Genomic DNA, 26,626 nt, shown 5'->3' on the forward strand with positions numbered 1-26,626 from the left:
TTTAAAAAGTTAGACAAGCAGCAAGGCTTTGTTTCAATGTTCAGCCTTAGGATGAAGAACGGGAGGAGCGTGTTCAGTTAAAGGCCTGCGAGTTTAGAAGACAACGGTCTCTGTACCCTCAGAGCATTTTCAGAGTATATTAGTGTAAGCTAACATCTTCTCAGCAGCATGTGTGTATCAGTAAAACTTGTCATCAATGCGGAAGTGCGGCCTGGTGACATCATCTGGGTTGAGGAAGACGGATATGGATTTCCCAGGGTTCTCTGTGACCAGCTGCTGAAGTCGCTGCGCCAGCTTGTCCTCCGAAGGCGAGATGATGCCATTGGCTGGGTGGTGCCCAGGGGAGCTGTGCCCGTTGGTGCTAGCCGTTAGCTCCTTCTTCAGCTGGCCTGCCTGCTGCGCCTGGTCCACAGCCGCCCGCAGGTGCTCGCTAGGATCCGAGCGCACGTGAGCGAGTTTCCTTGCGACGAGCAGAGCCTGGCTGTCCGTCAGGTGCTCCAGCATGTTGCACTGGGGCAGGAAGTAGTTTGGGCAGTTTTTACCCAGGATGCAGTGAGCCAGGTCATCAAGGAGACCCAGGAGGAGGCGTCCAGGAGTGTCAGGGTCAGAGCAGGACAGGTAGGCGGCAGGGAGACGATCACAGGCCCAGAACAGAAGAGTACGCAGGTGATAGAGGCTCAGGCCTGTGCGTGGTCGGGCCAGGATACGAGATAACACAGCTTTGGCTGCTTGGAAAGCCTGGGCCATGGGGTAAGGGATGCATTTCTTCAACTGAACCTGGTAATAATAGAAAGAAATCACCAATGAATTGGGCAGGAACCTGATTAGAGAGATAAGATATTGGAAAAATATCAAAGAAACAAACATGGTTTTACCCTAAAACAAGCTGGCATCAAATTAAGAGTTACATTTACAATCCCTTACCTCGCTGCGTGAGAAAGCCAGCCTCCACTCCCTGTCAGGCCGACCACCCAGAGGGGAGCAGCAAGGCAGCAGATAGAAGCCAGATATTGCCTCTTCCTCTGTGATTTTACCATCCCAGAAGTGGTTGGCGGTCAGCCAGCCTTGGGCTACAGCCGGCCATCCCCTGAACGACACCACTGGCAGCAGGTCGTACAGCACCCTGCTGGAGCCCGCCTGCAGGGAGGAGGATGGGAGAGTGTTAGAACAGCACATATTCTGTCTTGAATGTACTGTATATTCCACATACAAACATTGTTTGAGGGTTATTTCTTCAAAATTATTTAAACATTTGACTTCATTCTGCTCAGTAAATGGGCAAATTTTAAGTATTACTAAGAGGTTGTTAAGTTTTGACCTCTTGTTGCGCTGTGAAGCTACATGGTGGTAAACTATAATGAATTTAAATAAAAATTGGCTTTAAGGATACACACTGTTATTTGGTGAGTCACACAACTTTTGTTTGTTTAAAGAAAAACCAATAGGGGTCATTTAAGACTTTAATTATTGATTCAGATTTAAGAGTCCAACTGCCTTGATTTCATCTTTATTTTACCATGGCAACTGTTTCTATCTGTACCTGTAGGATGATAGTGGTGAGGGGTCCATTCCTCTCCAGTCTGTCCGGGATGGGAATGCCTCTCTGGGGGCTGCGCCTCAGCTCATCCACAGCCTCGCTCACCACCCCCCAGAACCAATCTGTCACCAGGGAGGGAGAAAAGTAGCAGCCATCCAGAGACTGAGGAGAACCCAGGGAGGGGATGGAGCCTTTACCTGAGCAAGAGAGAGAGAAGAGGAGAGAGGTGGATGTTACTCACAAGGCAATGAGGATAATATGACTTTAATCAGTTAAATTATTATTAAGCAATGTAGTAAAACATCATCCAGCAGGTTGTGCATGACAGGACCTGGGAGGGATGATCAATTCTGTTCTATTCTGCCTTGAGGCACATACATCCATTTACACAGAAGAAAGGATTTAAAACTTAAAGGGCCATTTCTCCGAATTTCATCCTCAGTCCTATCATGCTATTATGGGGAGGAAAAAAAATGCAATTTTGCTCTGTGCCTGTGAGGATGCTATCAATTTCTCATATGGGCCCAGGAAGGCCAAGGAGCTTGCTAAACTACACTTCCTCAGTCTAGTTTGTAGGACGCCGGCCTCTGATGTCATGTCTCGTTTAAAAGGTTTGAAATGTAGATTGCAGACCCGAGTTTTTTTCAGACAATCCACCGTTATATTCTTGTCCTGTCTTGGATTCTGTACCGCTCTGAGCCATTGCCTGCAGCAAAATGGTAGTATGTCACTCCTGCGTCTCTCGCTGGGCCGTTCTTTTCAGACGGAGGGGCGCAATGCACGCTGGGTGTTGTAGGAATGTAGAATGGGTGAAACTATCTATCGATTACAGAGAACACCAGCTTTGACTGACAGTGGCTTTTTCTGGGGGCGAAATGCTCCTTTAAGGTGGTCAAAGGTCAAGAATCAAGGTCCCTGTGACATCATATTACTCGTATTCTCCTAAGCTACATATCTCAGGTGCATGTGGAAGGGTTTTCTTCACACTCGGCCCACTTGGACTCAAGTGTGAATAGATTCAGGCATGTTGTAACAGCTAAAGAAGACTACCAATTTAATGTCTTCAACTCATGACAAACTTACCCTTTTTTTTTTTTAAACCTTTGGTGTGATACATGTAAAACTTAACCCAGCTCTATCAGCCTATCCTGGCACCAAAAAACAGTAACAGAAGTTTCCATGGGAAATGTGATGATACGACAAGATAATTAGGCAGATGTAATATAAAGTGATTCATGTTATTAGATGTCACCACTTTCTTTCATCTTGGGAGTTTCACACTGGCAAGGCGCAGCAAATTGATGTTGCATTTTGATTTGGAAGCCGCTGTGTGATCCTGATCTTTCGATTGTAAAGTGAAACTCATAAATGTTTAAATGTCTATTTCCTGCGGAGGCACTTTTGGCTTTACCTTTCAGACGAGTTTTAAGAATGAGGCTCTGCAGCAGCTTTGCTGGGTGAAATTGCATCGCAACATAATGCATCAAATCATCTTAGGGAAACATGAACAAATTCATTAGATCCCATTTCTTTCACTCTGGGCTGCTACAGCGCCTTCATTGTTGTATATTCCACTCCTCCTCTCTATCTACACTTATATATTCATCTTTATTTTTCTTATAGTAGCTGACAAATTCTTCTTCCACTGATGTCTTCTACCTATTTCTTGTTTTCTCCCCATAACAATGTCTTCTTCAGTCTTTCCTCTGTCATTGCAATGATTCTTCTTTTCTACTCACCCATTCCTTCCTCTTCTTCCTCATCTTCCTCAGTAGGAAGTCCATTCTCCTCCTGGCAGCAGATGCTCCAGCGGGACAAGATGTTGGAGTCGCAAAGGCGGAGGCTAAGCCACGAATGGCAGGGCGGGGAGTGTCTCATGTCCAGGGTGACGGGCTGGTTGCGGTCATGTAGCTTGAGCGCGGGGACCAGCAGGGTGAAGTCCAGGTCGAAGTCAGCCCCTCTGGCATAGTCCCCCAAGTCCTCAGGGTTTAAGTCCAAGACTCCCTCCCTGGCTCCGCCTGACAGCAGCAGGTACTCGTTGGCCACTGGAAGGCGCTGGTCCACCTTCTGGACTAAGCCTGAAAGGGTTTGAGAGGGAGGAAGAGACACAAAAATCAATCATGATCAGCAAAATTCTAATTCACAGACATCGGTATGTGTGGAAATGCATTACAGCCTGCAGGTTTTGAGGAGATCTCTCGCTCACGGTTGCATACACACATTAAAAAGCATTTCATATTCAGAGGCACGGACCAGCTTTGAATCACACGAGGACAGAAAACAGCAGGTCCACCATTGAGTGAGTCTGGAAAATTTCCGGCTAAGGTTTTTTTGAGAGGTACTGCATATATTTATGAGCCTGCGCTGCAGTAATATTGACACAAGGAGGAGTGTGAAATTAACAAGCCACCTCTGTGACCACTGGGCAACAAAGTAATGATAATCTGAGCGGCTTGCCAACACGTGTACTCAGCAAAGCCTTTCAACTTTAATAAACAATGCACTCTACGTTACAACACACAGCATCATGGCTGACTGCAAGATTTCAGTGTTTCCCACTGAAGAATACATTATCCTATTTCTTGTAAGTTGTTTCTTATTTTGACATTGTTATTTTACTTACTAATTTTAATGTTTACACACAAACTGCCTTAATCTGCTCACGTTGCTTTCCCTCCTTTTCTCATATCTTTCTGTTACTCTCTCCCTGCATGTGTCTGCTCTGTTGTCTCCCTCTATCAGCAGTTTTTTTATATCAAGATTTTCATTGAAATAAATGTCTGTTAAGTCACTATCTATTGCCATATGAGGTAACACGGCCCACTGATGAAAGCCTTTGCATTTGTAGTATTACAGACTGGGTGTCTGGTGCGACTTTGTGGAAAGAAATCACAAGCAGCGGCCAGTTAGTGATGCGTTTTCCATCAGCCAGCAGTGGTTGGTCTGCCAGAGAGGGTAGGCGGAGCTAAGCGGCTGCTTTTCTGGTCTCTGCAAGTGTTGCGAGTAAACAGTAATCTACTATGAACAAACAAAGAAAAGGTTGATGACTACAGATACAACTTCAAAAATAAATGAAAATCCAAAGAAAAAGAAACAAATTTGACGCTCAGATGAAGGCAAACAGTCAAAAAAGGAAAGCGACCATCAGTGAGGAAAATCAAGAGTTACAACAGTTAACCGTTATAACCGGGGCCAACTGTTGACGTCACACATGCACCGCCGTCTGGATAAGTAAGCTCCCGCAATTATCGTTTATCGCCACTAAAGAAAACGAAACTTAGATCTTTGACATTACAACTTTAAGAAACGTTCTTTCTTATGACAAATTGTATTGAAACAATCAACAACAACAGTACATTTACAGGAGGGACATACCATACGACATTGCTCTCTCTAGTCAAATGTACGCAACAGGTAGAGAGCGAGGTAAGACCATCGAGTAATTAGTCGACCTGTGATGTCTATGGTTCTCTCAGACAGATAGAAATACAAAAATAAAGTACTTAAATTTGTCACCATCAAGTCTATGTACCTGGGTACCGCCCCAGTAAAGTCTATATGTGGAAAACACTGGATTACTCCTATTAGGCCTATAACTTAGGAAGGAAACAGACAAAGAGAAATAACTATGGTTAGTTAATTGCTGGGATCTTCAAATATAGCAATATCACTAAAAGGAGGTCTTCAGACGATCATCTTATTATATTTTTTTATTATATTTCAGACCCAGCTGCTTCGTCGCTTTCCAGAGTGCTAAAAAGCATTCCCATTCCCCTCTCTGAACAGTTTATACTAGAGAAACTGGAGCCTCCAAATCCCTTTACAGCCAGTTAGCTGTGTTGTAAACTTCCAGGCTGAGGGCCCATGGGAGTCGCAGTGCTGGAGTCAAGTAAATTATGTTTTGCCAGCTTAAAAGAGCAACTGAGAAAGGCTTGATCCTACGGCCAAACCTGTGCTGGTTTTAGCGGAGCTAACTGAGAGTCGCTACAGGTCAAAAGGTAAAGCACTGACACTTAAAACCCCCTTTGCAGGGGACAGATTGTGAGAGCTTGAGCTCAAGTGTTTATCCCCTCCAGGGCAGTTAAGTGGCTGCAAAAAGCTGAAGCATGGGCATCAGACCGAGCCGGCAGGCCATGGCTGGGGGCACAAAGCTCCTAACATGATTCCCCTCATCCAATTACATGGGCACACAACCTTGATGGCATGTTTTCATGTAGAGGCGTGAGTGTGATCTCAGAGGTGTGTGAATGTGAAAAATTGAGAGAGTGAGTCAAGAGCAGAAATGAAAAGATCGAAGAGAAAAAAAAACTCACTGATACTGAAAAAGGCTGATTTGGCTTTTTGAACTTAAAGCATGCATGTGAAAAGACTATAACAACCAACCAGTCTGACTGAGACACTTGCCCCTTTGCAAGGGCAGCATCCCCACCAACACAATCATGTATTAATTGACATAAAAAGGGAGTAGTTTGGTGGAATATATAAGAATAAAGGGTGGAAATAGGATGGAAAACATCAAGAGACTGAGAACGAACAAGGCTAAAGTGGGAGTCAAAGTCAAAGCGTGCTGACAAGGATCTCTGGTGATGGACCTCTGGGGTTTGCGGTGAAGAGCAGAAGAAAAATAAAGAGTCTATAACAGCACACCGTTGGAATTTCCAATTTCTCAGTAGAATCAAGCTCCGCTTATCTCCTGCAGCTTAGTCTTTATCCGGAGAGGTAAACCTCCTAAGAATCCTTATTCTCTGAACTCTCCCATTACACCTGCTGGACTTCCTGGTAACAGTTCAACTTCCCTGTTACCCTTGGTAATTTTAGAGGTGTAAACGTCTCTTGATAATACAATCTTTAACCATTGAGCTGAACCTGTTGCCAACAAAATGCTAATCTTTACATTTAACATCTTTATATTCAACGTGATGCAAAAATATAACTACTGAAATCCAATTTATCCCTTAAATTCTGACAAATCGATTATCAGAACTTGTAATCTGCAAGTTTGAATGAGGGATAAGAGGGGGAAAAGACTGCACAGACAGATCAAACAGAAGAAGAGAGAGAAAACGACCCGAGTCAGAGGGAGGATAAGATCCAACACCAGCCAAAGGGCAACGAGTTTGAAGCTGCGACTTTGATTTGTTTGGCTTTATCTGCCACTGATAAATTGGGTCAAATAGATGAGGAGGAGGAAAGGAGTGATGGAAAAAAGAGAATAAAAAGCATCTTATCTCTCCAGCAGTGGCTTCAGTTAGAGAGACGAGCGCAGAGGAGAAACTGTATCAATTAGCGAGCCTCCTTCAATCTCCACGCTGGCTGCGGAAAAGTTTGGGGTTGGTCCAAAGAAACGCAATCTACTTTTTTTAATCCAAACTCTCAGATCAACAATCGCACACTGCTTTACTTGGCATCTGCCGGCAAAACCACACACGCGCATGGACACACACATCAACACACCCCAACATATATGCCTGTAGACACTCGCACTCTGAGAATAGAGCTGGAATGGAGACAGTCTAGGCTTGTTTCACAGCCATGGATTAAACATAATCCTGTAAGAAATGTCTTTGAATGTAGATTTCCATTAGAGAGGAAGTTTTTGAAGGAGCTATTCTCAGACCAGACCCAATTCCAAGTTTGTGAACTGACTATTTGATTTTCTAATGGTTAGTCCATCAGTCTTAGTGTGTGGTAATCGTAAAGCCCGCCTACCTACCCATCTACATGGCATGCTTTCAAACACTATTCTTCTCCCTGAAGCCGAGCCTTTACGCTGCTCAAAATGAACTGTAAGGAAGATAAAACATCTCAAATCAAGGCAGCATACGCTTTTTGTTGTCCAAAAACACGTTATCTTTCCCGGCAGAACTCTGCAGAAATCTTGCTTCACTGCACGGCAATTATGTATTTCTACAGACCTTCAGGACAAAGACAAACCCATAAGTAAGTTGAACTGTTGTTCCATTCTGTAACATTCCAGAGACTGTTTTTCATTTGGACTTACACCGATCAGCCATAACATTATGACCACTGACAGGTGAGGTGGATAACATTGATTATCTTGTTACAATGTCAGTGGGATATGTTAGGCAGTTGTCCTCCAAGTTGATGTGTTGGAAACAGGAAAAATGGGCAAGCATAAGGATGTGAGTGACTTTGACAAGGGCCAAATTGTGATGGCTAGACAACTGCAGCTCTTGTGGGGTGTTACCGGTCTTCAGCGGTCAGTACCTATCAGAAGTGGTCCAAGGAAGGGAAACCGGTGAACTGGCGACAGGGTCATGGTCGGCCAACGCTCATTGATGCGCATGATGCTGGTTCTGATAGAAAGGTGTCAGAACCCACAGTGCATCGCAGTCTGTCAGTACCCGCAGACCGGTCAGCGTGCCCATGCTGACCCCTGTCTACCGCTGAAAGCGCCTACAAGGGGCAATTAGAACTGGACCAGCGAGCAATGGAAGAAAGTGGCCTGGTCTGATGAATTGAGTTTCCTTTTACATCATTTGGATGGCCGGTGCGTGTGCATCGCTTACCTTGGGAAGACATGGCATGGATGTTCTGGACAAACAAGGCCAATCAATGAAGGCCCTACCTCGCAACTTACAGGACTTAGAGGATGTGCTGCTGCTCAGAGGTCTAGTGGAGTCCATACCTCGACAGGTAAGGGCTGTTTTGGCGGCAAAAGGGGGACCTACACAATATTAGGCAGTTGGTCATTATGTTATGGCTGACTGTAGGAAGTTTATCCAAGGTCTGTGTGTGCCTGAGATGTATCTCTATTATTAAGCAAGGCAGTCTCTCATTTCTTGTGGGGGGGGGGGGGGGGGGGGGTTGCCTTATTTCAGTATGATTGCCACAGAATTGGACAATAAATCTCAGCAATTTCCACTATACAGAGAAAATAACGCTTAAACATTTTGTTCAGAACAGAAAAGAGACAGAAACAGAACATGGCTTTTGTTTGGTCTTCGTCACTAGACATTTTACTTTATAAAACTGACAATTTAAGTTCCTTTGGCAGACAATTTTGCTTATTTCAAGTGATATTTTCCACAATTTATTTCAGGGCTGACTTTTCTGCAGCAAATAAAATAAGTTTTTTCATATCTAGCAGTTGAATATTCATCAAATTCAATACAACTCTCAAATAACTTCACAATAAACAAGACAGAGTTTTTGTTCTTCCAGCATCCACTCACAGTAAAATCAGTACCAAACTTTCAAGGTTTAAAATAATGGGAGTGTTGAATCAAGGAGCAATCACGCTGTTGCCAGAGTCTTTGAAATGACCTGCTCTGGGAGATGAGGCTGGCAGAAAAATTCAATATCTGATTTTCACGTCAATAAATCATCACAACTTTAATCCTGGGAGATAACTATGATTGCCATAAACAAACAGCAGGAGGATCTGCAGCCGCTGCCGACCTCTACACTGCGGTTTACTTTAAGAAGTGTGCGCGGAATTGGACTGGCTTCAAAAAAACTATTTTCCTGTGAAAATAAAGCAGGTTTGTTTTTACGGTTTTCACGATTCCAGCAAATAAAATGCATACTTAATGAAACACAAAAATGCTAGGAGAAGTTGAATTGAGGACAAGAAAAAACTTTTTTTCGACAAAGATAAATGGAGTGGAATCTGGTCCAACCTTGAGAAAAAAGTATATTTATACAGCAGGACTTTCCTGGTGATATATTTGACAGGGCAAGGAGTCTTGGCCCCGCCTCAAAAATATATATATATATACAGATTATAATATTATAATTTAAAAAGCAATTTGTGGTGATTTTAAAAGAATAGATCATTGATTGAAGAGCTTTATTTTTCATCTGTTTTGGTATATCTATACAGCATGGCCTCACATATAAAACAGGCCATTTGACTGTGGTTCGGTTTTATCATTGCTATATTCAGAAGTTGGTTTAAAGTACTTTACATTTATGGAAAAGTATAGTGGTGCTTTCCTGAAAGTGAAGCAATTGACATTCTACCACACACCTTTACTGAATACACATACTATACCCTCTTGGGGGCATTCAGACATGCCTGCTTTCAAAATGAAGCTAGAGAGTGACACTGCTGAGAAATCCCCCTGCAGCAGAGCAGGGGCATCATGGGAAAGACGTCCTTTCTCATCACAGTCGGAGCTGAGTGAAAATATTCTGCCACACACCTCTAAGTTTGATGGACTCCAAAAATAGCTCTGTAAATCTCTCTGGAAAATGGGATTCCTCTAAATAAGCCGATGACTTCAATATGCTGCTGCTGTCGCTGGTGAGGGCTGCTGAAAGAGAGGGACAGGTCGGGAACTATGACTCTGTTCTAAAGGCTCGGCTGCACTAACAACTCATGTGGGCAGAGCAAGTAATCATATTTTTTTGCATTAATTTCTAATAATTAATTTACATAGTTCCTCACATCTTCCAACAGTCTGAGGTGACTAACATTTGGCTAAATGTGCATGAGTAATAGTTCCATATTTTTGGAAACATTCTTATTTGCTAACTTTCTGACAGCTAAAATAATAATCTTGAAAAAAAAAATATCAATCTTATCTGTACAATGTGATTAGACTATTTCTTGGCAGTGACTTCCTGGAGTCTTGTTGTCAAACCTTCATGCTTTCCATGAGTTGTTAGGTAGCAGAAGTGTCAGCAGAAAGTGTCCCAATAAGCCGAGGTTCAAGTGCAAACAGCCGCCTACCCAATCTGGCAGACCAACCACTGCTGGGTGATGGAAGACGCGTCACTAACTGGGCGCCAATTGTGATTTCTTCCACGAGTCGCCACAAACACCCAGTCCATAATACTGCAAATGTAAAGGCTTTCATCAGTGGGCCATAGGCTCAATCACCATTGTGTTACCTCATTCGGTGATAGATAGTGACTTAACAGACATTTATTTCAATGAAAATCTTCGAGATTATCACTTTAACGCTCGGCACAACTTTATATTAAAAAAAACTGCTGATAGAGGGAGACAACAGAGCAGACATATGCAGCGCGAGAGTATAAGAAAGATATGAGAAAAGGAGGGAAGCAGAGCAGAGCAGATTAAAGTAGTTTGTGTGTAAACATTAAAATAAGGTAACAGACATTTATTTAAATGATATTAATCTAATTGATCTCCTAAACAAGCATCAACTAGTCGACTAATGGCTTGAACTAATGACCACTAACTGACTAGAAAAATCTTTAATTGGAGAGCAGCCCTTATACTAAGCTAAGATTTTATGTATGTGTACTATTATATATGTACTGTTATGTAGCTTGATATGCAAGACACTTTCCTGAAGCTTTGGAAATTCCTTTAAAAATATATGTTCAAATATTTTGCCAGGGTCAAACGATTATAAATTGTCAGACCATTAAGACCTTTAAAGGGGATGAGCTAGTAAAGCCTTAGTAGACAGAAACCTCATGTAAAATGTAAATGCTTTCGAGAGAAGAACTACTGAATAGCTTAAATGAACATGTCAGCGATGAGGTTCCTAATCAGGTCTCTTGGTGATGTTGTCTGTGTCAAAATCATTCTCACACTGGTTGCTGCACATCCCCTACCTCTGTGTGACCTTTCTGTTATGTTAGACAATAAAAGTCTAATCCAGCAGCAGAGCACGCCATAACAATAATCTTAAAGCAGCCTCATCCCAAAAGGAGACAGTCAGTCTGTTTGATACAAATGACTCCTGACTGCTGTAGTCTCCACCAGATGTTATCTGTGCTGTTCAAGCAGCACTTCTTGCAGCCTCACATCGCACGCTAATAGCAGGATTAATCCCAGACAACCCAGACGCTGTTTATGAATTCATATCAAGGAAGGAGATTACCTGAAAATAGGCTTTTTAGAGGGGAGGAATGAAACAGCTTCCATTTAATCTGATAGGGGGGGTTGTCTCACACCACAGAGCCAGGTGTGTGTATGTGTTAAACACAACAAACAGGGCTCGTGAGTGATGACAGACAGTGTGTCTAAACCACCTGCAGAGAGAGAGGATGCAGGAAGCTGTCAGCGTCTTCCAGTTCTTCACTGCCGCTTTGATGCCAGCTACACTGTGATACCACGTCTCGCTAAATGACAGGCAATTATCACTGAAAGAGGAAAGCATCAGTGCAGGTTTATTTTTCCTTTCAGGGCAGCAGGGTAGCCTAGTCATTTGAGGCAAACACAGAAAACTGATCCTGACCTTTGAAATTCCTTTAAGGGAACAAAGGATGTGCACGATAGAAGACAGAAGAAATAAAAGTGTTCAAGATTATTATTCAAAACAAAAATGGATCCAAGTATCTTCCAAATGTGCTGTAAATACTGTACATGTCCAAGGAGTGCTCCTGAAACCTGAATAGAAACAGCAAGTCCAACATGTCTTTTTTTAGAAAATGCTACATTTAGAAGGCCTGATTCAGGATATCCAAAGCAAACTTGCTGTTCCCTAGGGATGCAGCGATTAACTTACTATTAACCATGCTTTAAAACGACATGCATAGTTAATCATAAAGGCTTTGCTACACCAGTTGTTTCCGTTCTCACTCTCAAAATCGGGGCTGGAACATTATTTTGGCGCAACCTGCATGGAACGAAAACAAAGTGACAACAGTGCTGCACCAGCATAATATGCTGTGCTTATCAAGAGACAAGGAGGCTACATTAGCTTTTCCTATGGCAGAGGGACCACACAGGGAAGCTTCGAAGAAACAAGTGAAGTCTGCAGCGGTGGGCATTTCGGGTACACCAAGAAGGACCTGAGACGTATTCAACATGACGGATCCCCGCCTGCAAGACCTGCTGGGATAAAGTTGCAGCTATAGTGTTAAACGAATCGAACCTGATGCAGCATCTGCGGGATGACCACCCAGCACGACATGCGCAAGGAAAGGTTATACATAATAACTGAGTTATATTATGTTAGTGGCAAGTTACTTGATGAAACATTGAGTTGGTAGGGAATTAAACATGAACGCATCACTTATAATCAATGGCGTAGCAGTGAAGTTGGGCTTTCAGTGCAACAGCAGCATGTCGTTTACAGAAGACAAAGCAGTCTTCTCAGGGGCTTCAGTCAGTGACAGTTTAATGTTGCTTTCTACCGTCAGTGTGGAGTTAATGCTAGGCATGGTAGGTTAATATACCAGGTGTGAAACACTAACATGACATCAGGAGCTTGTAGACTCGCTGCACTGTTAAATGCAATTCAGTTATTAATAATAATTATAACACTGCATAAGAGATGTTCCCACTTTCTCTCATTTTAACTAATACTTCGAACAAACAAACAACAGTTATAGTCAGGATTTTCTCAGGCCACATGTAAAATTAGATTAGCCTATTTATTAAAAATAGATTTTTAAAAGATAGGCATGATGACAATAAAATTTTCCCCTGGGGGATTTAAATGATTAAAATTTCAAGAAAAGAATGTTCATGTGGTTTTACACAATTAAATTCATTAATGCATGCACGGTACGAATGTGTATAGATACTGATTGGAGGTTGGCACTTAGGCCTTTGCCTTCAGTGTGTAAATGTGAATGTGACATGTGGCGCGCTTTCAGTAATCGGGAGACTAGAAATGTGCTATAAAAGTACAGTCCATTTACCATTTATAATATACACTGTCCTTAAAAAAAATACATAAATAATGCCGACTTATCCGTGTATCAAATTCAGAATATTGTGGTTTTAATTATAATACTGGAAAATGTGTGTGCATGCAAATGTGTTCACTAGCAAAGCCATCAGTGATTTCAAAAATAGTTCAAATCCAAATTCAAATCAACTCTGAGAATCATGACACCCCTATCAAATATGTTGTATTATAACTTGCCAGTGTACAAAAATGTCATCCATTATTTAATCATGCTCATGGCAAATAAAAAAGAAACCATATAATAGTTGATATTGCCAAAAAAACAACCTTTACTGTGTTAAATCGAAAAAAGGAAACTAACACAAAATAAATATGGTTCCCAATTTTCTGTCAGCAACATTGCTTGGATCACTTTCTGGTCTAACACTCAAACATTTTTCAGCAGGTACAGGCTGAATGAGTTTGTAATGCTCTCTGACTCGCTCACTGACGAAGGGCATTTTTAAATTAGGTACGATTGCTTCGTACCTGAGTGCAATGCCCCCCCCCCCCCCCCCCCATGCGGGTCAGCTTTCACATTAGTAATTTCGTTCAGTACCTGCATGCCTACATTTATTCCTATTTTGAAGACATTTTTTGAATGACCCTCTCACCTTCATTCCTACGGTATCAGCCATGGCCATGCAGTTCAGAGGATGTGATCGGCAATGCTGCACGCATATTTCGGAGGAGACGTTATAAAAAGAAAGTTAGCTTTCACATCTGATACGTACCATATCCGAGTACACATGAACCGTACTCGACCTGAGTACGGATCAACGAACCGTGCCCGAGTACGGTACACAGTGATTACACCAATCAAACGAACCGGACTTTGGGGTTAAGTTTACACTGTAATGCTGATGTCATACCTGAATTATATACCACCTCTCCATCACTCCGTCCATTAGCACACCCAGGACTGTTTCTACTCTAACCAAGCAAGTTCTCTTCAATAATTAGAAAGGATGAGGGAAATATCTGTCATTTCCAAAAACATTTTTTAGGACGACTGAAAAGCATCTGGGTGAAGCCTGTGGGTGACGAGGTGTGTGGCAACATTCAGTTTTAATTTCTTTTTCAGGAACTAAAGCAGCTACAGCCTGCACAGTACATCCTGTTATCAGTTGACAGCTCCAACCCAAGTTACGTCTCCCTCTCTGCCTCAGGAAAATTTAAAGTGTGAATTAAAAGAGCAGAAATTACAATGTCTGCCTTGGTTATTAAAAACATCACAGTAGATAATAAGTCATGCAATGTCTAAACACTTCTGCTGAGCATGACGCATTCCTTAAGTCATAATTAATTAGATACAATGAAAGAGACCTAATGAGTAATGTGATGTCTGCGTTTGGACAGGTTCAGTCACAGGACACTCTGCTGTGTCTAAAAAACAGCAGTGGTTGGTTGATTTATCACAGAGGCATCACATATTGCGAACTGTGGTAGACTATCAACGACTAAAACGATGCGTTTTGGATTAATTTTCAGTGATGTGAGCATTCCAACAAGTAAGAAAGCTTAAAATGTGTCGTTGAGAAACAATTGTCCACATTTATAGTAGCCAAGACACATCTCATCTGTGCTGATCAAAACTGAACACAAACTAGGCTTAAACTATGCAAATTCAAATATTTCAGACCAGATCCTGTCAAATCCAAAATGCCATTAACAAAGAATTATTCAGCTGCAGCCGTAACGTGGGCAGTCATCCCAAGCCTGCACCTAAACTTAGAGGCTTCAGAGAAGGGCCATTCAATGACACAGCATGTCACGGCAGTGGAATTGGCTTCCAGCTGTGAGTCAGTCACACACAAGTCAACCAGTGTTAATGGGCTGGAGTGAGAGACTGCTCAGGCACCACGTGGATCTTGCAGGCCAGCAGCTAGCTTGGCCGAGTGAGCTGCTTTCCCAAAGGGGATGAAGATGAAACTCTCATGGTTAAAATTTAACCAGAAGGAATGTTTCTAACCTTCCAATATTAAATATTTAGAAATTTAGTGCTAGATAAATGCAGCCAATATCAAGGTTTATAGCTCAGAGAAAACTCTCTTCAACATTCTTATTGGCTTGTGGGATTTTGAGCTGCATTTCCATGAAGGTTTAAATCAAAGGAATAGAAAATGAATCAATCTTTGCAGGGATTTTGTGCTCTTGCAGATGCACATAGTACATACAGGTTCAGGAAAAAGCTCTGGGGCTGAAAAAAAAGAGCCAACTCGGATTTGCCACAAACTGTAGTCCCTCGAATAGCCACTTAAGGCTGTCTTTAAAACACAAATGAATCCCCTTAGAGGCCAGTGTTAAAATAGCTAACTTAACAGCAGCATTTAACATGTTTACAGCCTGATACAAAAACAGTTTTTGTCTTTATAGTGCATTTTCCAATTCATGACAAACTTAAGGGTGGCTTCTTTTTATATAACTCAGCTGTTTATTGGATTGGAATTATGCAAAATCAGTTGACATCTTGTTTGCGTTTGTGGTGTATGCTTTGCCGTGATGTGGAAAAAATTTACGCCAGCGAATTCTATACTTATTCAATTTATATTTTAGCACTTATTAGCAGGTATGGGTGTCTGTGCTCACCGTACCTGGCTTGTTAGCTTGTTCAGTGCTTCTCATACATCAATGTATCTTTGGCCTCCAGTGCATGGGAGCAGAGTTTACCCTAGAATTTTTCTTTTAATGGCCAATTTGGCTGTTAATATTCCAGAATTCGCGCCATATAGAAAAACTTATATGCGGATATATGCTTTGAGTAGCAATATATGCCTTATTCATAAATTCATTCGACATAAATTAATTTGTTAAACATCAGCCTAAATGTGTGTCTTTACATTTAATTTACGCTGAATAAAGTAACTTACTACAAAGCTACATGAAGATGTCAATATAGATCTAAAAATAGGGGGGGAAAATCCACACTCTGCTGCCACACTCGACACGGGAATTGTGCTGGCAATCTTTGCCAGCTTTGCCCAGTCGGAGTAGATTACCCCGAAAATCCCAGATGATAGTTTCACAGGCTGTGGGGAATTTCAACCTGCCATAGCCACTATGTCATCATAGGCACTGCATCTGGCCAATGCAAAAGATGGGCCACACTGTGCCGTTGTCCATCTCTCGATGTTTAAAAGTGGAGGCTGCATAAGTTTAAGTGTAATTTAAGTTCTCTCTGCAACATGTCTTAATTAACACAAGAGCCTATTCAATACGGCATGGCTAATTCTTTTATTATTTATTTGGCATATTTTTGGACATTTTGGCCGTTGATATCTTAATCTGCCAGATAACTACACGTGATACAGGCGGAAAGCCGGTACATACCGGCAAACGTAAACGCTGCATGGGAGTGTAGCTGTGGGACTTTGCCAGATCCTCTCATTGTCACTTCCGGCTCCAGAAAAACAAGACAACATTCAAAAGGCAAGTCCACAAACCAATATGTGACATCCACATCATGATATGCCAAGGTAGCCACAGCTTTAATATACGTCTTTAATAGATCATTGGAAAAGTAACTGCTAACTCCTGATGCAACTGTCACGGTTTTTGATGAGGTGTTTGAATGATCACATAGTGTAATCGCATACGTAGAGTCTGCAATCATAACAATCCCAAAGAAAAGTTTGGAAACTGCATCTGCTACTGCAAATTCAATGTTCTAAGCTACAACAATCACAGACAAATCTTGAGACTCCAGTGGGAATGATAAATACGCAGGCTCTCACGCAACATCCCTCACATACACACAAAAACAGACAGGCTTTGTTTTTCATTTTTCATCACAGCTCAAGGTGAACCTCTGACATAAGTCTCTCCTGACTGGGAAGAAAAATAACAACTCAGGTGCTGATCAGCCCTCTCTGTCTAACCGCCTCCACTTATCACTGTTTAAGCACGAATGTGCATCAAGCTAAGTGGCCTAAGTGTGAAGAATAGTGGAAAACAAAAGGGGCTGATGTAAGAAGCCCGACAGGAAGGCAAGAAGGGGAATTCAGTTTAGGACAAAAGAGGAGATCTGATAAAGCACATGAAGAAAAAGACTTACTTATGAGCATTTTTTTTGAAACAACATCTCAATTCTTACAAATCGCAACATGCAACAGGCTTTTTTTCTCTGGCTGATAAAAATGTAAAAGTCTGAGCTGAGGCAGAGCAGCTCTCCGGCTTTTTAAACTTGGATCAAAAGTATCCTTTTGCACAGACATCAGGGGGATGCTGAACTCTGAATTAAACTCTCCCGAGCTGGCTAAAAAACTTTAAGATCTGCAAAGTTGGGTTCGGGGTATGTCTGGCCCTAGCATCAGATCCTCTGCTTCACCGGCAGAGGGGATTTATTCCTGCCTTCATCAGACTTTTGTTTTTCAAAAGTTACATGCAGTAGCCGGAGCCACGCTTGCCTGAAGGCAAACCACAGTGTTTACTCGAACGCAGCGTAAATAAGAGCCTCTTCTTGGATCTGTCAGCCTGTGAAGAGATTCACTGGGTGCACTTGTGAGTGTGAGTGTGTGTGTGTGTGTGTGTATGAGTTTAATCTCTTTTCTTTTTCCTTCTCCCTGACAGTGTGCAAAGCCCAGTGGGGATCCCTCTACGGCTCAAACTTTATAAAAACCTGGCAAAAAACAGCCACAGCTACTCGTGTTCAGCATCCGTGCACACATACACACACCTATACAGCTGTGACGAGCCTCAAATCCAGCAGGCCGGCATGCTGTAACAAGGCCCCTCCATGAAGAGGATGATATTTGCTTTTCAGTGCTGCTTTTCATCCTCCACAGGGCCTTGAGAGGCATGGAGCTCCTTATGCAGCTACCCCTGCGTACTTGACTTTATATTCCTAGAATCCAACACAAACCGTCTCTCTCTGTTAAAAGTGCCAAACTTTTTCTTTTTTTTTCTTTACACAGTCAGAGCTGTCACAGCAGGCGGTGAGGCACAGGGTATGAAAATACCAGCAAACCATTATGGCAGGGAAAGCTGCCTCGAAAGTGAAAAAAAAAAGTTCCCAGGATATTCTCAACCAAGAGAGAGTAGGAGCAGGAGCTACAAAGAGGAAAGCAGTGAGCTTTGCACCAGAATCATGAAAAATATGCTATCTTTGAGACTGCCACTGATTTTAGAGGGGAAAGAATACACTGATTTTGAGCTGGGATGAAAATAGACCTTCTCTACATGGATTGTGCATCTAGTTTTCTGCCATTTTGACTATGCAAAGTACCAATAAGGCAGTAGATTAAAAGTAGATTCAAAAATATGTAACATTATAATACACAAACTCATTTTAGTGTAGACCAACATCTGCTCAGCTTGGTTGCGGATACTGGATACTTATATATCTGTGATAACCTGATATCGTCCCAGAGATATATCGTGCTTTGGCACTTTGGGAGGTCAGTAAACTTTTCTTCTGAATTTTTGGCTGACCGCTGGTGTCAGCCCTACACACAGGTCTGTACGTGACTGACTGACTGACTGACTGACTGAGTGACGGTACTTTCAGAGCCGTAGAGAGAGAGAGACTTGCAACATCGCAATGGGGGATCATGAAGCATATTGGACCTCAACTGACGCGACTCTCTGTCTATACAGCTCTGGATACTTTGTTCGGGAGTAGGCGGGGCTGCTCATCCGCTGTCCTCACCTACGTCTGCAGTGCGCACCTGCTTTCAAACACATTGTCATCGGCCTCATAAGGACAGTCCTTGTAACACATTGCCCACAAAAGCGCACACTGACCTGATGCGGTCAGCCACATACTAGGTTTTGACCTAGTCTTGTTTTCTGTTTTTTTTTGTCTGCCACTTCTAAAATCCATGTAGAATGATATAAGTCTTAAACATGGAGGCAGTGGTACTGTAGAAGTATGGCTCTAATCTAAAGCCATGAATACTACTTAGAGTAAAAATCGCTTCAGAAGTATAATATTTCTGAATAGAGAAAAAAAATATCTGCCATCCTGGCAGGTTACTTGAAATTTTTACCTGCCACAGCCAACATTTATGCTGCATTTGGCAGGTGGCAGGTGCTCATTTCATTCCCTGGTGATACAATGAACTGAAAAAAAAAAAAACACCTTGGTGCCATTTGATTTGTGAGATTTCTCCCTTGGTGAGACAGCGTGTTTGATTAAGCTATTTCCAAATCCACAGGAACCGTCTGTCAACCAATGTAATAATACGAATCTGGCAGTAATAGGAAAAGTGTGTGTTATGATATTCTAGGAGACATACAGGGCTGAGAAGAGCGCTTGCAAAAAGGTAAATAAAGGAAAAAGTAACTACAGGGGAAACGGACTTAACATTCAGGATGCAGGTCAAACATGTTTCTGCACAAAGACAGAGTGTTAGTTACATTAGAGAACAAGGAGGACAGGGGACAGCAGGGAGGGGGGAGACTGCCACCTATTGGACAAACAAACACACTCCACTTTTATCTCACTACTGACAATACATTTCAGACAGCTTTCATGTCTTTCTTAGCAAGCTCATTGCTCAGTGGTTCAGGTTATGCATGACAGTCAGCGAGCATTGAAGCCAGGAAGAATTCAGAAACACACCATGAATGAATGAATCGTACTGTGTGCGCTTCAATTCCAACATTCAAAATCTAATTTGCATTTGAAAGACGTCAAATGTGCAAGTTTTGAACCATTACATCCCTACTGCCACAAATTGCACGCCTGCAATTTGAACAAAAAACAAACAGAAACGTGATAATGTGTCTGTCAGGGGATTAAATTAAAAGATGTTGTACCTTGTGCTTGATCCTGTTTGTCACACATGCTGTCTCAAAATCTGAGTCTTAAAACGTGTCTGAAAATGAGAACCATGTCCCATCTTGTGTAAAAGAAATATGCAGATTCTTCCTGATGCCTGAATTCATTTTAGTGTCAAATTTCTGCAGACAGAGAGTGGAGACATCAAAACAATGGCATGCTATAAATCCAAGTGTGGGTGTAGAATGTGTAGAGAGGGTGCATCCCTAGTGTCTTTGCAAATTGCTTCCATGTTTCCCTCACTTGCGTCTCAGTTCTTCCCACCAAGATTAAGAGAAGCAAAGAAACCATACGAGGAGAAAGGGATCAAGAGATATGTTTGAAGAGGAATGAGACTCTTTCCTCTGAAGGATCATGTGAAGCGAAGCCACTGGCAGCTGATCAGTTGAAATAGCTGTCAGTCAGCTCTAACAGCAGTTTGGTCTGCACACACGTTAACTGCACTAATACTAATATATGTCTCTCAGATTTTATGACTTTAACTGCCACTGTGGGGCAAACAACAGATTGTAAAAAAGATCAATATTTTTAATAAAAGACCTGAATAAATAAAGTGATTTATAGTCCTTTTGTTGTTAAAATCTTTTAACTAGATGGTGAACCAATCTAAAACTTTAGGGGTGATACACTTGAGATGAATGTGTGACTTCACTGCTCTGATACGATACTGGGGATGCTGTGAAGCATCAGATCAGTCAGATCAGATGCAGCATCCGATCAATAACTGTTATTGATTAAGGGGGCGTGTAGGCCAGTAAAAACACCTCCGTTAAGGCCATGGTTTCTGTGCTGGTCCACGTGTCCTGGAAGCTTTCAAATGTTACGGACCAATGAGTGAAATTGAGGTCAAATATTATCTGCATTTATTTAGCTTAAAAACAATTGATAGGCAGGCTATATCGAAGGCGTAGAATTGGGTAGGGAATTACTGAATTGTCCCTACAATAATTTTGTCCAAAAATGAATATACAATACGCATAACTGTTGCACTTTCATCGTGCATGACACAGCGATCACTGTCTGACTTCCGTCTACAGTTTAGTTCATACACTTCACTAAACTGAAATTTATACACGTGTCTCATGTTTCAATGACCACTTTCTGCCCACGTCTGTGCTGCCCATATGCATGCGCACTTCCCCAGTTCGTTATATTTACTAATATTGTTTAATATATATGCTATGGATACAAATCATATGTGAAATATATTTGTATCCATAGGTCTGTAGATGATAGTTTTAGATTTAGTTTTTAATGTCTAAGTGTCCGTGTTACCTTGTCTAATCTGTCCTTGTTTCTAAGTTTAGTATGTCTATTTAGTATATGTGCCTGTACATTGAGAGCAAAGAAAACCCGGAGTCAAATTCCTTGTATGTGCCCAAATACTTGGCTGATTCTGATTCTGCTATTAATTGGGATATATTTCACTGAAATCCCTGATGAGGACTCTGCAGGCCATGGAGAAATTCAAGCCTCCATAGTCACGGAGCGCTGTCATCACAGTGCTGGCATCTTGTGCACATGTGGCATCAGTGAGAGGGGCTGTGGCTGCTGACGCATCCTCGCCGGTAAATCCCTTGCCAAAATGACCAATAATGGTTCGGATGGCCGGTTTAGCATATTCCTGAAGCGCTGAAGGGACGGAGTTGTAATGAATCAGTGATATTTTTTTTGTTTAACATATATTATTATGACTTGGGGATTTTAATATGTCGGACTTCAACAGATTTTACTGGTGAAAAAACGGCAATTACTGTATAATGGAAAACCTTGTTAAGGCTTCTGTTGTGAATCCTGCTCATAGCTCTTTTAGAGATCCCTCCCAAAAAATGGCTGAAAAATAAGCCAACATATACACCTTTTGCTTGTATCGTTTCAATGGCCTTAATCAGCTTACATAATAATGTTTTCATGCATTTCAATACTGGACAATTACTGACGTTTTCTCTACCACTGACATTTGAAGACAAGAGGAGTACAACCAGTAAAACAGCAACCGCAGAGATAAAAAGTACACCACTGTATTGTGTGGATTTGGCTTTCTCTGAAAGCACAGTTCACTGCATGTCAAGGCATGTTCAGTAGCAAACTGATCACACTATGGTTGTACTGGGTAGGTTCCAGGTGAGAATGTCTAAAGGCGCGTGAATGCCGAGCAGGGCGTTCCTGGGAAAAGATTTCTCATTGTTCTCAGTGGCATACCCTGGGTAAATAAGGGGTTGTACAGCAGCTGTACTAAGAAAGACGAGCACTCGTGCGCTCATTAAAAATGAACGCGTAGAGATACAGACACCATCATGTGCGTGCAGTTTGATATCCTCATAACCTCCACAAAGTACTTAATGATGCATATTAATAGTTAATTGAACTCCAGGCAATGAATAATTACTATCCCAGAGGCTTGTATGAAAATGATGATCGAAAATATTATATGCCATAACATATTAATAGCACTGAATATCCAAAATACACTGTGACATTTGCTTCCAAATTATAAAAGTTGGTAACTGATTTACTCTAAATCAAAGGAAAATAGAAATTAGGCGTCATAATGACTCATTGGGTACAGGCTGAGAATATCATTCTTATGTTAGCACCCCATCTTCTCCATCATGATCACGTCAGTCCATACACAATCAAAGCCATTTCAGCACTCCTAGTTGAAGTTCCGTGTTACTAATTTTCTTCTTTAAATCAACATGCTGGGCCATGGTCACATTCATATCAGTTTGAGGAATGAACACAGGAAAATGTTTCGGATAAATTGTAATACAATAGACGCTATCCACTGTGATAAGTCTGCAGACATACCTAGCATGTTGAAGATAAAGTCCTTGGCAGTGTGGACCTCTAAGGCGGTCTGGTCTCCAAACTCTCCCTGTTCCAGTATCACTAGCTCGGACACCTGGGCTGACAGCTGATCCAGGGTGGCCCCCGACCGGAAATCCACCTCCGATAGCTTCTTGACAGGGGCTGGGGAGCGCGGCGCCACCGCACTCATCAGGGAATCCATCTCTTTAAGCCTGCCCGGTGAGCACACAGAAAGAAATGTTATGTTTATATGATATAGCAGGGTTTTTTAATAGTCACAACAGCCATGCCATGGTCAACAGAGGCAACATGGGTCCCCTGAGGAGTCAATTATGCTGTCAAAGATACAATTATAACTTTGAGAGTTATAGACTATAGCACCACAGAACAAAACACGGGGCTAAATAAAGATGTGTCTAACAGCCAATAGTATTTTTAGCCTGATTTAGTGTTGTTGAGCCTTCATGATGTCACTGCAGTATAACGCTTTACTTGTTTTCACCAGCCTTGTGTGAATCATGAGACATCCTGGGGAAACACTGACATAGCAGTACCGGTAATTACAGCCTTGATTACCATCCAGTAATTAGCATCTTACAGTATGAATGATACTAGCACTTACCCAAAGTATTTTGGGTAGGACTACTGGGAGCCCCAAAAATGCATTAATAACATGATAAATGAGAACATGTATTATGCTATTACCATTCTGTTCCTGTGACTAACCAGACATGAGACCATTTAAAAACAACATACATGTGCTCTGTCAAAAAAGAAAATATGTACACTTAAGTACCAACATGTCTTCTGATCTCTTACTTACTCTTTATTACTGACTTATTTATTTCTTACATCTTTCATGTTCTAATATAGTTTGGCAAGTTCTTTTCCTACTACTCTCCACAAAATGTTGCCCCTCCAGAAACGATCCAAGTCACATACCACATCTGTTTCACTATTTCAGAAACTCAAGATTCTTACTATTTATGACATATTTTACAATTTGTGTTTTTTATTATTTTGTTTTTATTTACATAATTTCTCACTTGCAGAGATACATTTTCAATACGATTTTGAGGTACCAAATTATGGAGTGTTTTTTCCAACATGATAAAGAACAGTACATCTATAAAATGTTACAAAAGATGTTTTAAAGACCATTTAACTGATGTTTTGTTATTACTCTTTCAATGTATTGTTGTCCATGTATTCATGTCTTTTGTTTAACTCAAATATTCTTAAAAACACATACTCACACATATACATTACACACTCACATTGCCATCACTTTTTTGTTGTTATATTATTTTTCTTTTGTTAATTTGGTGTTCTATAAAAATGTGACATTTTTAACATTATTTAGGTGGAGACTTTTCTCTCCCTGCACTGTATATTTTTATGTTGTCTTGTCTTTTTGTGTATTGTAAATTTGTGCAACAATAAAAATTCAATTCAATTCAAATTATCATGAAAACTATGTTGTTTAGCAGTCACAATTAAATTGATTAAAGGAAGGTTTGTGCCTCTAATGTTATTAGTGTCACTTCACACTGATTTTATTTAAATCAAAGTCAGCTACACTTCCTCAAAATAATTAACAAAAAAAAAACCATTGTATTTTGTTGAACAAAAGTTGGTTTACTGCTTTAATCACATTGTTGTGTCCAAAGGGGGTTAATCTGGTTGGATCATTCCTTTAAAAACAGGATCAAATGTACTCTACCGTAGACGTAATATTTTGCATACCAGGAAAAAGACTTTAAGTAGGACTTATCTGAAGTTGCAGGGTATTATGTTAGTCGTGGTCAGGTTATACTGTTTAAAATAATTTAATAGTGAGAGGCTATTTGTTTACACGTTTAAATAAATGTTTAAAATAATGTTTACTTTGACGAACAAGCCCAATGCTTCTAACGTAAACAAAGTTCAGTCGAGTGGGATGATAACATGGCCTCTGCCCCTCAAAACTAGGTCAATTAGCGAGAAAGCTTTGCTACTCCTACGTAGCTGCTAAGCTAATAGCCGAGCAAATTAGCCAGCTTGCCGTCTGAAAGTTAACATAAGCTAATTAGATCATTCGTAATAGATAACACATTAGCTCGGGCTGCTGTAGCTTTATACATTCATGTAACTGCTCTACTGCTGTATTACCAGACCATTTGACTTCTAGTCATGAGGTCAGCGTGGCACAACGCCCACAGTCAGCTAATTTCTTTTTATTAGCCAGTATTAGCCAACTAGCTTTAACAAATTAGCATGCTAGCTAACATGACAGTTTGGGACAGGGAAGACCAGTGCAGCGACACACTTCCCCACACACAGGCGAACACATTTTCGCACTAAAAATCTATATATACACACACATACTCACACATGCAGGCGCTCACGTGCACTCTCAGCTCAGGTTACGTTAGCTTGCGAGTCGCGGATCACATTGAAATCATTAGCTGCCAGGCTAAAGCTGTAAAATATCGCAAACAGACACACACCCTTTACACAGTGATGCGAAGGAGTTTCTTCGCTATCTTCTACGTTTACTGTTATTGTGATCCCTGTGCTTTAATCCGCCTTCTTTAGCTGTCATTTCCAACAGGTCCCAGGCGCCACCTTCCCCCTGGCAACACCGTCCCAGAAATCATGGTCCTTCTCTGAGGATCCAGGGATTAGTAGTATGTGTGGCACGCACGCCCCACATTACAGAACTACAAACGGATTTGTGAGGTCAGGTTTATGATTAAAATTGTCCCTCGCTGAGAAGATATGGTTTTGCTATGGTATTGTAGTAGCAGGGCAGGGCGGTTTCACGTCTGCACAGCCGGTGTTTTAATGCATAAGCATGTGAGCAGCCCTTTGTAAGCCCACCACATGCAGCAGTTGGGTGCCTTGCATCAGAGGAGCAGGGTGGTGCATGTAGAAGTGGGTGCTGATTTTAAGCCCACCCCCTTGTCTGTTAATTATGCCTGTGAAAATAGGTGCACAACGGCTTGCTACACTTCTCCTTGTAGAAAAATCTTAACATGGTTATTATTTATGAAATAGACTTAAATTAATTCTGATTACTCTATATGACCTACAAAAAAAACAAAAAGCAAACAGACCATCAGTGACAAGATTGATTATTTCTATATAGTTATTTTTAATGCCTGAAACCGCTGGCGGGGTGTAGGTGTCGGACACCTAACTGCACACTGCCTTTGTATACATTTTCCAGTGCAAAAATACATTTAAAGTAAGTGATACGTATGATTTTTTTGTCACCATCACTTAAGCATACAGGACAAAATCAGCAAATACATGAGGTACAGCTTTGTCCACAGGGGGCGCTAAAGTCGGCACAATCCAAAATACAATTCCTCACAGTAGCTTTAAATTAATTATGGTGCTATATAACCATTTAGTTAAATGTGCTTTGTTTAGATTTACGACCTCTATATGAGAATGCATGCCGAGGGAAGTGCTCACCAGTGTGAGGTTCAATACAGGTCATATAAGCTATAAATAGCCATCACAGAGCGTTTTTTATTATGTCTGGGAATCGTTATTAGCCATCTGGGAGAGGGCAGATGGTGGTAGCGGTTGGGGTTCTTACATAATCTAAATTATACCACACAGTTTCTATAACCATACTGTGAAGATTAACAGCTAAAGAGGTGTGTTGAGGTGTCACAAGAAGAAATCAATTATTATTCGGTGATTCACAAGCAAAAACTACTGCAGTAGACTCTGCCGACATCTTTAAAGCGAATGCAGACTTTCTGTCAGGCTCATGCTGAGATATATACTATGCCTTTTTTGGATACTTCAGAGAGGTGCCTCAAAAGACATCACAGAAGACAATTAACTGGCTGAATTGTAGTCTTTAAGACTGATCTTCAA

At 41.4% G+C, this 26,626-nt stretch overlaps 1 protein-coding gene across 1 annotated transcript; it reads right to left on the reverse strand.

The window, feature by feature from the left end:
• Window positions 1-25,196, reverse strand: tmem102 (transmembrane protein 102). Its single transcript, XM_069672661.1, has 6 exons — window positions 25,122-25,196; window positions 22,751-22,962; window positions 3,334-3,615; window positions 1,541-1,728; window positions 925-1,137; window positions 1-777 (listed from the first exon to the last, which is right to left on the reverse strand). Exons 2-6 carry the CDS (start codon window positions 22,950-22,952, stop codon window positions 178-180), a joined length of 1,485 nt encoding a protein of 494 aa, XP_069528762.1. The 5' UTR covers window positions 22,953-22,962; window positions 25,122-25,196; the 3' UTR covers window positions 1-177.
• Between the last annotated feature and the right edge of the window lie 1,430 nt (window positions 25,197-26,626).

This window comes from Semicossyphus pulcher, unplaced genomic scaffold, assembly GCF_022749685.1.
Source record: "Semicossyphus pulcher isolate SPU_LCO1_2020_fin unplaced genomic scaffold, fSemPul1.0.p SCAF_21, whole genome shotgun sequence".
Taxonomy (NCBI): Eukaryota; Metazoa; Chordata; class Actinopteri; order Labriformes; family Labridae; genus Semicossyphus; species Semicossyphus pulcher.